Genomic DNA, 14,005 nt, shown 5'->3' with positions numbered 1-14,005 from the left:
GCATGTAGGCATATATACATGAGAAAACCTTTTATAAAATTACTCCCATAAAGGGTAATCGTGAAAGCTATAATGGGAGTAAAGCAGTGCTGCACTCACAGATATGGACGTTTATAGAATTACCTGCCCGATATGCGAGTAAAAATATTCATACAGTTCTGTTTTGTGTATGCTTTTACCTGCTTGTAAGGGGAGGTGTTCTTGGGGGTAGGTTGGAATTTAGAATTGGTTTGCACTTAGGAAGATACTCTGAATTTTCAAATATATGCACAAATTAATAGGTGTAAATTTTAAATTTGTGCAGATACATATCTTGGGATAATTTTCAAAGTGAAACTACCTGTGTACTTTCACCTCTAAAATCCTAGAAAATCAGAGGAAGTGACATCAGCGACTCTGATGGCAGCTTAGAGAGCGCCACCCTAGCTTGCCTTGGATGTAATCCCTTCCCATCAGGATGCAGACTGCTATTTGTAAGCCTTATGAGTGGGCGTACTATACCTATCTGGTGTTTGGAGCAGTTTGAGTGTTTGGCATGCTGTGGAAGAGAGAGCTGTATCGGTTTTTGTGGTGGTGTCCTGGAATGCACTTGTGGCTTGGAATCCAGTATGGTGCCGGCGTTGGAATCTGAAGGAGACTATAGTACTGATTCCGAGTTCTGCACGGAAGCTGCAAAAGTGGATGGGAGGACCTTTTAAAAAAAAAAAAGTTTGGGCTGGTGCAGCAAGATATTAAAAGGGCCTTGGATGATGGCAGTTAACAGAGCATCAGGAAGAATTGGAACACAGGGTGACTCGATGTGACAAGTGCATGGAGACGCAGCGGGAATCCACTGGTTCTGTCCAAAAAGACTTGCAAGCCTTGTGGGAGAAGGCGGAGGACATTGAAAATCTGTCCCGCTGCAACAATGTCGGGGTGCTAGGAGTTAAGCGTATGCAAACAGCAATTAGATAAATACCACTGATAATATATGTATATATATATGCAAGTTTCACATATTTTATGTATTTGTTGGGAGCCCTCGGACGATACCACTTAACAGCAATTGCATTAGTTTTTTGCCTAGTGGCTAGGTCTCTCTTCATCGGGCAATCCCTTTTATTAAACCATAGATAAATGCTGTTGCAAACTCATTCCACTGGTGCCCAAAAGTATACATGCTCAAAATATAAAAATTCAAAAGAAAAAATAGAGAAAACTTATCTTAAACATTACTGCATGTCTCTCTGTTGAAGTCCACTTTGGCTTCCCCTAAATTGCGCCCGACGCCGCGGGTTTCAATATTTTCATCAGGGACTCGGGTTAATCTTGCCCGCCTTGAATCCTCAACAGTCCATGCACGCAGACTCTTGCTGTTTGCATACGCTTAGTTCTTGTCTTTGGATTAGTGAAGAGCGTGATTGCAGTTTCCAAAGATTTGTGGTATTGGAGATATTAGTGGTTTCGGGGTGCTAGGAGTGCCAGAGAGTCTGGTGTACCCTGATTGTCAGGCGCTGGCGCTAGTTCAACAGTTGGTACAGGACATGCAGGCATCAGGGCGCTTTAGCCTTTCCTCATAAGGAAGTCATGCCACCTCCTTTATCGTTTTTGTCGCACTTCTCTGTACCTTTTCTAATTCCTCTATATCTTTTTTGAGATTTGGTGACCAGAATTGCACACAGTATTCGAGGTGTGGATGCACCGTGGAACAATACAAAGGCGTTATAACATCCTCATTTTTGTTTTCCATTCCTTTCCTAATAATACCTAACATTCAATTTGCTTTCTTAGCCACCGCTGCACATTGATCAGAGGGTTTCAACGTATCATCGGCGATGACACCTAGATCCCTTTCCTAGTCGGTGACTCCTAATATGGAACCTTGCATCACATAACTATAATTTGGGTTCCTCTTTCCCACAGACATCACTTTGCACTTGCTCATATTAAACGTCACCTGCCATTTGGATGCACAGACTTCTAAGATCCTCTTGTAATTTTTCACAATCTTCTTGCAATTTAACAACTTTGAATAGCTTTTGTGTCGTCAGCAAATGTAATTACCTCACTAGTTACTCCCATCTCTAAATCATTTATAAATGTTAAAACGCAGTGGTCCTAGCACAGACCCCTGGTGAACCCCACTATCTACCCTTCTCCATTGAGAGTATTGACCATTTAACCCTACTCTCTGTTTTTTCTATCTTTTACCTGGTTTTTAATCCACAATAGGACCCTACCTCCTATCCCATGACATTCCACTTTCCTGTGGAGTCTTTCATGAGGTACTTTGTTAAATGCCTTTAGAAAATCCAGATACACAATATCAACTATTACTAACAGTAGTTCCACAAGTTCATTTTTCAATTCTATCATCCGGCCCAGGCAATTTGCTACTATTCAATTTGTCAAATTGCCCCATTACGTTTTCCAGGTTTATAGAGATTTCATTCAGTTTCTCTGACTCATCAGCTTTGAATACCATGTCTGGCACCAGTATCTCTCCCAAATCTTCCTCTGAAGACCGAAGCAAAGAATTCATTTAATCTCTCCGCTATGGCTGTCTTCCCTGAGTTCCCCTTTTACTCTTCGGTCATCTAACAGTCCAACTGATTTTTTTTGCCGGCTTCTTGCTTTTATTATACCTAAAAAAAGATTTTTCTAGTGTTTTTGTCTCCAATGCAATCTTTTTTTGTCTTTGCCTTCATTATCAGCACTTTGCATTTCACTTGCCATTCCTTATTCTGATTCTTATTATTTTCAGTTCCTTCCTTTAGATTGAAAGCTCCTTTGAGCAGGGACTGTCCTTCTATGTTAAATTGTACAGCGCTGCGTAACTCTAGTAGCGCTTTAGAAATGTCAAGTAGTAGTAATTCTTCCATTTTCTGAAGGATCTTCTTTTAGCTCCATTAGCTTCCTTCACCTCACTTTTTAACCATGCCAACTGTTGTTTGGCTTTCCTTCGTCCTTTTTTTAATACATGAAATATAAATTTTTGACCTTTAGCTGCTCCTCAAAAGTTTTTTTTTTTTTTTTTTTTTGTCCACTATTCTCGTTTTATCATAGTCTCCTTTTTGAAAGTTAAATGCTAACGTATTGGATTTCCTATGTGTGATATCAAATCAGATCGTGTTATGATCACTGTTGTCAAGCGGCCCCAACACCATTACCTCCCACACCAGATCATGCGCTTCAGTAAGGATTAGTTCTAGAATTTTTCCTCCTTTTGTTGGCTCCTGTACCAGCTGTTCCATAAAGTAGTCCTTGATTTCGTCAAGGAATTTTACCTCCCTAGCATGCCCTGATAATTACATTTACCCAGTCAATATCAATTTAATTGAAATCACCCATTTATTATCGTGTTGCCCAGTTTTAGCCTCCCTAATTTCTGATAACTTTTCTACATCTGTCCATGCTTGCCAGGCGGACGGTAGTACACGCCTATCACTATCCTTTCCCCCTTTACACATGGAATTTCAATCCATAGGGATTTCAAGATGTGTTTTGTTTCCTGCAGTATTTTCAATCTATTTGATTCAAAGCCCTCCTTAACATACAATGCTACCCCTCCACCATTCGACAGTATCCTACTAGTTATCCTCCTTCCACCAGATCTCAGAGATGCGTATTATATCAAATTTTTCATTTAGTGAAATATATAACTGTCATCTTATTTCTTAGGCTTCTGGCATTCGCATACAAACATTTCAAACTATGGGTATGTTTACTAAGGCTTACTACAGGTGCGTTAGCATTTTTAACGCGTGTTAAATACTAATGTGCCTAAAGAAATATATTGAAGCATTAGTGTTTAACGTGCCTTAACTTTAAAGGCGTGATAAAAACGCTAACGCGCCTTAATAAACATACCCCTATATTTGTTGCTCCTATTTACATCTTACTCAGCAGTTGATAGTGATGATTTTCAATTTTTTGTCTGCTTTTTATTTAAAGAAGGGGGAGTCTTTACTTTGTCCCAAGCATTATTCTCAACGTTTCTTTGCTTCTTTGGGGGGGAGTGAGGAAAAAATGTGGGGTATCAATTTTAGTGCACAATAATTTACCCTTTGCCTTAGTCGAAGAGGTCCACTGTTGGGATGGTAGGGTGTTAATGCTGTCAGGGTCCTTGGGGAGAGGGGTGCTTGGGTTACACTTCTCAATATTTATACTCCTCCTAGTAAGAAGCTGCATTCTTTTTGGCAGGGGGTATATGCTCTTTTGGAGCGTAAGTGCAGGATGGGTTGCTGGTGGGTGAGGATTCTAATTTTGTGCTACACCCTGAGATTGGCCACCTTCCCAGTAAGTCAGGTAGGATTTTGGAAACTCCTGTGTCATTTCGGATGTTGGTTAAGGGTTTTGGATTCTGTTCTGTGGAGGGTTTCACATCTACAAGAGAAACAATATTCATTCTATTCTGCAGTTCATAATAGTTACGCACGTTTGGATTATTTATTGGAAGATGCCTTTTGGATGGATAGAATGAAGGAGTGCCACATGAGGTGGTCACTTGGTCTGATCATACTCCAGTGTGGTGCTCTTTTGATGGGGGGAGCGGAGCGCGGGACCGTGTCTTCTGTTGGCAGTTGAATGAGAGTTTGCTCCAAGATCAGAAGATTTGAGAGGATTTGGAGCAGGAATTCTCAGTACCTGGATCATAATGATCTTTCTGAGGTACGGCCTCCTATCCTGTGGGAAAGGTCGAAGTGTATTGAGAGGGGGTTTTAATCAAGTGGAGTTCTCGGAAGAAGGGAGAGCGGAGGCAGAGGGAAAGTTCTCTCCTGCTGCAGATTGCTGAAGTTGAGAGCTGTTAGCGGTGTTTTAGACAGGCCTATAAGCAGTTGTTGGAGTGGCTTCAGGGAGAGTTTCATTCTATCCGCTTGGCGGATATTGAACTCCAGCTGTGTCTCACTCAGCAATATTTTTTTGAGAAGGGAGATAAATGGAGCAAGTTGTTGGTGCAGAAGCTTCAGAAACACCAGCAGCAAGCACGTATTTTGAAGATTCAGAATGCATGGGACAAGGTGTTATATAAATCTGTGCTAATCCAGCAGCATTTTTTGAATTTTACCAACAGTTATATGCGTGGTATGAGACTATTCAAGAGGTTACTATCATCCAGTATTTAGATCAGGTTTCTTTATCTCTGTTCTCAGAAGAGGTGTGGGTTGACTTGAAGCTGAGATTGCGGCTTCTGAGATAGAAGCCACTGTCAAGGCTCTTCCTTGGGGCAAAGCCCTGGGGATGGATGGCTTTACAGATTTTTTTACAAGATTTTTCAAGTGTCTGTGGCCCCTTTCCTCGTGCATTATTTTAATGCTCTGCGTGCAGAGGTGATCTCGGTTATATAAAATTCTTTTTTTTTGGGGGGGGGGGGTTCTAAACTTGGATATAAGTATTATTAGGAGAGGGAGATGGGGGGTGGTGTGGGATGACTTGAAGTGGTCACAATGTGTGAGGCATATGCATACTGTTTCTGCCTCTACTAAATTGAAAAAGTAATTTTAAACTGATTTTGCGCTGGTATATCAGTCCTTGTATGTTATATCAGAGAGGGTTACAGGGATCGCCTCTCTGTTGGCATAACTGTGGGGAGGAGGGTACGTTATATCATTGCTGGTGGAGTTATGTTACACAGACTTTTTGGTTGTTTATTCAGTCTGCCTTTGAACAGATGACAGGGGTCGCTTTGGAATTCACTCCTGAGATCTGTCTATTCAACTTGTACCCTGATGATTTAGACTTTATTCTGGCTTTGGTCCTGAAAAGTTGTTTATCTGTTGCACAGTTTGTGATTGCCATGGATTGGAAAGCTTCTCTTCCGTTTTCCACCACTAGATGGTACCAGAGACTGCGATATGTGGCTTTAATGGACTACCTGACAGCTTTGCGCCAACATCGGCTGCCCAGCTATTTTCCAGTTTGGACTTTACTTCAAGCATATAGTTTGGAGTAATAGGTGGGGGGCAGGGGGGTGTTCTGGAAGTGTTGTCTGTTTTTGGTGCATTTTCTGTGCTGTTTTCTGGTATTCAATACCAATAAAATACTTAAAGTGGAAAAAAAATCCTACAGAGTCAATATAAGCAGGTATAAAACTACTCACCTACTGTATTTTACAACACAGGAATAGCAAGACAGGAAGCATCAAGGATAGCTGTTATATATTCACATCCTCAGAAGAAGAGTTTAAGAATGAGTATCTTACTCCTAAATAAGATAGAGACATCTCCTTGCACTGGTGCAGGAATGAAATATATCAGGCTAATGGCCAGGAGTCTAGTATTGGAGTGCTGCTAAGGCAGATGTAAGTGGCTCTTTCTGTGGTAAACCAGCACCCCACCCTGGGAATCACCAAGAGTACACAAATATTGTAAATGAAATGTTTAGTAGAGACCTAAGGTCATGAGCCAGTGCTGTGCCTTCTGCCACCTCTATTGTAAATATTTAACTAATATGAGCAGAGCTGGTCCCAGTGTACAACTGAATGTTTCTCATGAAGACTGCAGGCTAGAGCATCTTTGGAACTGACTGATACAATATATCCATAAGAACATAAGTGTTGCCATACTGGGACAGACGGAGGGTCCATCAAGCCCAGCATCCTGTTTCCAACAGTGGCCAATCCAGGTTACAAGTACCTGGCAAGATCCCAAAATGGTACAATACATTTTATGATGTGCATCCTAGAAATAAGCAGTGGATTTTCCCCAAGTCCATCTTAATAATGGCTTATGGACTTTTCTTTTAGAAAGGTATCCAAGCCTTTTTTAAACCCTACTAAGCTAACTGCTTTTACTACATTCTCTGGCAACGAATTCCAGAGTTTAATTACACGGTGCGTGAAGAAATATTTTCCCTGATTTTATCTTAAATTTGTAGCTTCATTGCATGCCCCCTAGTCCTAGTATTTTTGGAAAGAGTAAACAAGTATACCACGTCTTGGGTATCAGATTTGGAACTGTCTTTAAGTTACATTTATCATGGATTAAGGAAATAGTGGTTTCATAGTTTGGTGACAGTAAATAAATATTTTAATAGATTTCTTTTGAACATGTCCTTTGCATTCCTTTTCTTATTAAGTAAGAAGAAGTTTTTTCTGAAGTTGCATACCCTTCAAATTGTTGCCCAAAGGAGTGGTTTGGTTGACTACTCAGGAACTGATTTATGGCTAACGATCACTGTACCGTGTACAGTATGCTTAGTTGAGCGAATAGAATTCCATTTTATAGAACGGACATAGAGAAGATCCATATGTAGTGTTGATGCTCATGTACTTTATCAGTTTTGGTGGCTTTTTGAACGGTATTATAAAACCAGAATTTTACTAGGTTAGAAAAGCTTTAAATGTATGGGTCATTGCTTTTCTTTTTCTTTTTTATTAATTGAAAAAAACAATTTTTTTTTAAGGACATCTGTATCCGGTCGGAACACTACAGTGAGTTGATAAAGACCGAGGACCTGGTATACTTGACATCTGATTCCCCAAATGTGCTGGAAGAGCTGGATGAAAGCAAAGCCTATGTGATAGGAGGCCTAGTTGACCATAACCACCACAAGGTCTGTTAATTATATGTGTGTTTTCATGTATATGCAAGTTTTAATTTCATGCGCAAATCTTTAGTAGGTCTGCGGGGTTTTGTCCCCTAAAAATATTAACGGCTTGTAATGAATTTGGTTGTAATTAGTAATGGTCCAGTGTATTGTGTATCCTGCTTTATGCTGTTTGTCTATCATTGGGCAGGGTTTAATGAAGCTTACTGATGTTAATAGCAATCATAGTTTTCATAGAGGCATATTTTCAAAGCACTTAGCCTTCCAAAGTTCCATAGGTTTCTATGGAACTTTGGAAGGCTAAGTGCTTTGAAAATATGCCTCATAAACATTTTGGTTCTTGTACCTATATCTTCCACATGAACCTATGGGTTTTAAGTTTGAACTATGTGGGAGACTTCATAATCTATTAGGACCTGATAGCCCTGTGTTAATCATAGCATCAGATGCTGGTAAGAAACTGTTTGGTCTTTGCACAGCATAGTTGCCACACTGGTTGTAAGTACAAGAATCAATTAATAGATGAACATGCAAAGCTGGTTGAATAAAAGGAGGCACATTTTCTATCGATGGACAAGGAGAGACTACAAGCCTCACAAATGGGTGATGTCATCCTAATGGGTTCTGGTGGTAATGGGCTCCTACAGCTGAGAGTGAGATCTTCGAAGAGGCTCCCCTGAACATGCATGTGGATTCCCACACTAATCCCAGCTCCCCTCCTCTTTTCTTAGTTTAATCTTATTGCTTCTCAGGAAGGCAGTTTTCTTGTCATCCAGACCAGTCCAAACTAATGGGTTATATCCATCTACTGGCGGATGGAAACAGAGAAAAGTAGTTCCAAGTACAGCTGTACCAAATAGCATATTTTGCTATTTGGCCGAATACAAATAATAATAAATATTATTTGGCTGAATATGAATACCAAATATGAATTATATGCATTGAGCTTTAACATAAATAATAAAAGGAACAATGTGAAATCATTTCAGCAGGATTTGGCACAGTAGAGCCCTGGATTATTCATATTTGAATTTAAATCGCTATTCGGCCAAATATGAATTCTATATTCGGTACATCCCTAGTTACCAGTAATTTGCCCCTTAAGGGGACCATGCAGCGTGGAAACGCCAGCAGTATTTTCTCTGTCAGATGGTAGTTGGATCGTGCAGCTCCTTCATGTTGATCTGGCAGCTTCTGAACTGGTTTCTTATCGGTGTCAGTTAAGCAGGGGGTTACTGCTGGATGAATTTTCTCTGGGATTCCTGCTTGAGCTGGATGACACCTTCGATCCTTCGTTTTCTTAGCTGGGTGGTGCTGGATTCCCCCCCCCCCCCCCCCCCCCAGCTATCTTTTTCCTGAGTGGTTCCTATAAGGAGTGAAATGAGGCAGATGAACGGGGTAAGATGGGCACTGCTCTGGGGAGGTGGGGTGGAGGCTGTACACTTTCTGTTTAATGCCTTTCCTTCTCCAGGTTTTTCTGGGCATTGGGGTGTTTTCTTTTTCTGCACTTGCAGCATTTTGTTCTATGGGACAGATGGGGAGTTTTTTTTGCAGCCCTTTCTTTCAGAATCATTTGATCCAGTTACAGCGTCCGCGCTGAATCAGTCGGCAGGAAAATTTGCCATGCTAAGTGGCTCCTATGATCATTTTTTCTTCTCCTTCTGGCTGAAGGTTGCTATGCTCTGTATTGTTGTCTTGTTGCCATTCTTTTCTTTCACTGGTGATATTCTCCCCCCGCCGCTCTGCAGAATGAATCCCACCTTTAGGCTTGAATGGTTTGTCTGCTGAAGAATTGCCTGGCTCCGCTTTTCTTCCCTGTTTGGCAGGCTTTGAGGACTGTTAAAGTTCTCCTGTCAGGATGAGCAGAGGTCTGGTTTGCAGGGGCCTTTGTGGAGCTGTTGGCAGTAATTGTTTCCCTATGATTGGTACGTTTGTTTGCAGCCTGTTTCCCTCTGTACTGGCTGTGGCGCAATTTCACATTTCCCATGTCTATTTCTGTGAGATGGCAATCCATTTTGTTAGGGGGCGGATTCAGGCACAGATCTCATTTCCTGCTCTAAATAGGGGTGCACAAGGCCATTGCTTGGAGTTTGCAGGCTTCTCTGGTTTTGGGGATCCACATAGCCCCATTCCCTTGTCTCAGGGGTGATGCGCAGCAATTTTCCTTGTCACAGACATCCCTTCAGGGCTCTTCCCTTTGTCTCTTTTACTGCACCAACCAGCTAGCCTGTGTCATCTGGGCTGCACAAATCAGTAATCATGCTTCTCCAATGAAGAGCACAGCACATTCTTCTTGACCTGGGGACTGCTCCGGTGGCATTACTATGTCTCAGATGCTATTATAGCAGCATTACAATGACTTAGATGTTACAGATGCTGCTCAGGCAGTGCTCTTATGTCTCCTGTGCACACTGTTCCAGTATATTCATGGGTAGCATTTTTGGTCGTATGTGCAGTTGTGCGACTGTGTATTATGGTCAATGTTTTCTTGTGCTGCGCAGTGGAGTTGTCTGGGGTTTTCGTCTCTGATCTATGACTTCCTCTGGTCTCTGGCCGTAGAACAAGATTCATGTTCTTTATTTCTGAGCTTACTCATTCTTACACAGCTACAGCATGGAGATTTAGGGATTCTAGAGTCCTATACTACTCTCTAGCAGGCCTCTGGGCTGCCCAATTCCTGCACCCATGTCCAGGGGCTACCAAAAGCAGTTGTGTTCATGGATAGCATCACGTCACAACGTTTGTCGCAGTACCGGTGGTCTTGCTCTTCCTCGGCCAGACATTCTGCTGCCCATGCTTTGGGTGGTCTAGTGGCATCATTCTCTGGGGCATGGCGGTTCAGTGCCGTACAGGTTCTTGGATTCAGTATGAATCAAGATTCCTAGCTTCAGCAGTTATTGGTCTCCAGAGGATTTCTGTTCTTTCTGCTTTCTTGTGTGGCTCCTGAGCAACAATGGATGGGTTATACTGTACTGATGGGCCTTGATTATCAGAGCTTCGGTCTGTTTGATGCCCTAGGGGAATATTTCCTGAATAATTCACTTACAGCCTCTTCCTATCAGTTACACTCTCATGTTTCTACCCATATGAATGCCTGTGTCCAGAAGTCTGAATTTGGGCCTTTTCTGGTTCCTAGGACCTGAATGATGTCTCAGGCAATTAAGATGTCTGAGCCTTGGAGGTTCAAGCCCAGTACCCCCATATTGCTTGTTTCCTGTCTTCTGGAAGATACAGCTTAGCACGGATGAAATGGTTTTATGGCCTAAAAACGAAGGCAAAGACTATATGGCCTATCCAGTCTGCCCATCCATGTTCTCTACTATTCCTTCCTCTCCCTTAGAGATCCTATGTACTTGTCCCAAGCTTTCTTGAATTCAGATACAGTTTTCATCTCTACCACTTCTACCAGGAGGCCATTCCACAAATTCACCACCCTTTCTATGAAGAAATATTTCCTGACTTTAGTTCTGAGTCTGTCCCCTTTTACCTTCATCCTATGCTCCCCCCATTCCAGAGCTTTCTTTTAATTGAAAGAGACTTGCCTCCTATGCACTTATACCATGGAGGTACCTAAATGTGGCAAGGGCTATTCAGAAGAAGTAATTACTACTCTGCTTCAGGCCAGGAAATGCTACTTTCACGGCATGCACTGAAGTATGAAGACCATTCAAAAGTTGGTGCTCTGATAAAGCAATCTCTCCACTGGACCAAAAAGAACCTTACAGCCAAACGGGATTGAGAAAACAGTCTTTATTAAGCACCACTGCTGTAAACTAACATGACACGGGGCTGTGTTTTGGTAGGTGTACCACCTGCTTCAGAGGTACAAGCACTACTTTCCAGGTGGTGGCAGGGCATACAAAACTCAGAGAAAAATGAATAATACCACACTGGTATCCTCAAACTAATTACAGAGACGCTCTCATCAAGGCTTGCAGTGCAGCAAATGCTGTCTCTTTGCCAAACAGACAGGGTGTGTAACAGTATTTATTTATTTGTTACATTTGTATCCCACATTTTCCCACCTTTTTGTAGGCTCAATGTGGCTTACATAGTACCGGAGAGGCCTTTGCAGGCTCCGGTGTGAACAAATACAGGGTGATGTTTTGGTAAGATCAAGTTCACGTGACACAGCCACATTAGGGAGTCGGAGATGTTTCCTGCTCAGAAGCAGTCAGACCTTCTTTAATGCTGTAGTGTCCTCTTTATTTTTACTGTAGGGGCTAACTTACCAGCGGGCGCAGGAATTTGGAGTCAGTCATGCACAGCTCCCTCTTGGAAGTTTTGTGAAGATGAATAGTCGGAAAGTGTTAGCAGTTAATCACGGTAAGTCAGATTTAGTCCTCGTTCACCGTGAGTTGGGCAATTGTGATCTTTTTGTATGTGTGGTTAGTCAAATGTCTCAAAATCCCAAATGCCTCAGAGTTAAATTCTTTTTATGGGTCTGCCTATCTCCTTCCTTCCTTCTCTCCCATTTCTTTCCCACCTCCTCTTTCTACCCTACCCTAGTGGAGGAGTAGCCTAGTGGTTAGTGCAGTGGACTTTGATCCTGGGGAACTGAGTTCAATTCCCGTTGCAGCTCCTTGTGACTCTGGGCAAGTCACTTTAACCCTCCATTGCCCCTGGTACAAAATAAGTACCTGAATATATGTAAACCGCTTTGAATGTAGTTGCAAAAACCTCAAAAAGGCGGTATATCAAGTCCCATTTCCCTTTCCCCTACCTGTGAAACTGAGAATTTTGTTAAGTTTAATTGTTAAACCTAGCAAAATTCTCAGTGAGGGCTCTGAGCTGCTTTCAGTGCCCTCTTTGCTTGTCAGTAATGGTGGCGACTACCTGCAACCAAAGGAGGATGACAATGAGTTATTGGGCTCTAAGCTTTGAGAGAACCCCCATGAAAATAACCAGCTTTGCCTATCTCTTAATACCTTTTTATTCTTCCTCTCTGTGTCATACACCTTGTGATCCTACTTCCTCTGCAAGTTTGAGAAGAATTTGTGACTATCTCTGGGAAAGGGTGACTAAAGTCACCAGAATAAAATAAAAAATGAGGTTTTAATGAATTCTGTTAGAGCAAACAATATGTGAACAATTTAAAAAAGTTACAGAAGTTCAAATATAACTCTTTCAGACAGCTTATAGACCCATGACATGAAAAATCATCCATTCTCAACATTTTGGATCTGCTCTGTTTTTAACTTTGACGATACATTCTCTTATTCATCAATATTCAGCATGGGACTGTATCTGGTCTCAGTAGTTTCCTTTGCCCTGTTCCTGAAGGTCCACTTGTGCTTTTTGTTTTGCTTTGGTGTTTGACTGTACTTGAAACCCTCTCTTTTTTTGCCTCAGATCTGCTGCTTTAGTCACATTTTCCCAGAGACAGTCACATTTAGATTAAGATGCATAAAAGGAACCACAACTTGTTTTTTTAGTTTTCTTTTTGTTGGCTCCACAGCTGCTTCCTGCTTCTCTAATCATCCATCTCAGAACAAGCCTTTGTTGGGCTTTGATGCCATGACCCATCCTTCATTTATTTAATCAAATTGATATTCTACAATATACATTCATTTGCAAACTTTGATAGATTGCAGAGGTAAACAGATATAATAGAACATACAGACCATGACAAAAGTATAGTTAAAATAAATATAAAAATTAAATAATCCAAACTGACAATGCATAAAGAAACCACTTCAGTAAAGCATCAGACAATAAACTGGCCATATACAAATCACTATAATACTAAAAACAAAATAAAAATTAACTAAAGGCCTGAGGCAGGTTGAGCCATTCAGCTTCATCCCAAAATTGAGATAGTTAACTTTCTTACAGATGTCATGTGGCGATGGTTTCAAATCATTGGTCCAGCCATTGAGAAGACAGTCTTACATAGATGTACTAACAGTTGAAACTTCCAATTTACTACTCACAAAGGAGGGTATAGCTGAAAGGGGCTCACATAAAGAGATCCTTAAATGTATTTAATCATTTATATAAACTAATAGACCCTCGCCTTGGATTATCTAATCAAGATGATTTATAAGATGTAAAAAATCATAAAAAGGGCAATACAAAATAGGCAGAAAAACAACAATAAGAGATCCAGTAGCTCTAATCTTTACCACCATAAAATTATAACAGGAACAGGTAATACTTTTAAATCTTTCCTAAACAGTTCCAAGAAAGTAGTTTAAGTAGCAGTTCTTCCTGAAGCTGATTTTACCAATATACTCCGCTACCCTATAGACCTTCTTTAGCCTCATCTCTTTTATCGTAGGTAAAATCAAAAGATTCTTTCCTGGCGAATGCCATAACTGCCCTGATCTGTGATTTTACAGTATATTAAACATCAAGACCAACATTTTGAACAAACATCTTTCTTTCTTTGATAGATAGCTAATTACCAGTAAAGGAGGGGTGTCCTGATAACCTGGCACATTGTGTATCTCTTGAGGACTGTCGGCAAATACCATTG

The 14,005-nt window shown here is 41.1% G+C and overlaps 1 protein-coding gene across 2 annotated transcripts in view; it reads left to right on the top strand.

Moving 5' to 3' along the window:
• The window catches only part of TRMT10A (tRNA methyltransferase 10A), a 43,124-nt gene that overhangs the window by 27,257 nt on the left and 1,862 nt on the right, over positions 1-14,005 (top strand). For both annotated transcript variants that reach the window (XM_030190730.1, XM_030190731.1), the window contains exons 6-7: positions 7,384-7,533; positions 11,748-11,853. In XM_030190730.1, coding sequence (XP_030046590.1) covers positions 7,384-7,533; positions 11,748-11,853 — 256 coding nt within the window. The remainder of the gene's footprint in view (positions 1-7,383; positions 7,534-11,747; positions 11,854-14,005) is intronic.

The sequence above is a fragment of the Microcaecilia unicolor genome, chromosome 2, assembly GCF_901765095.1.
Source record: "Microcaecilia unicolor chromosome 2, aMicUni1.1, whole genome shotgun sequence".
Classification (NCBI taxonomy): domain Eukaryota; kingdom Metazoa; phylum Chordata; class Amphibia; order Gymnophiona; family Siphonopidae; genus Microcaecilia; species Microcaecilia unicolor.
The sequence above is the reverse complement of the archived record's forward strand: the minus strand, read 5'-3'. Positions and strand labels throughout refer to the sequence as shown.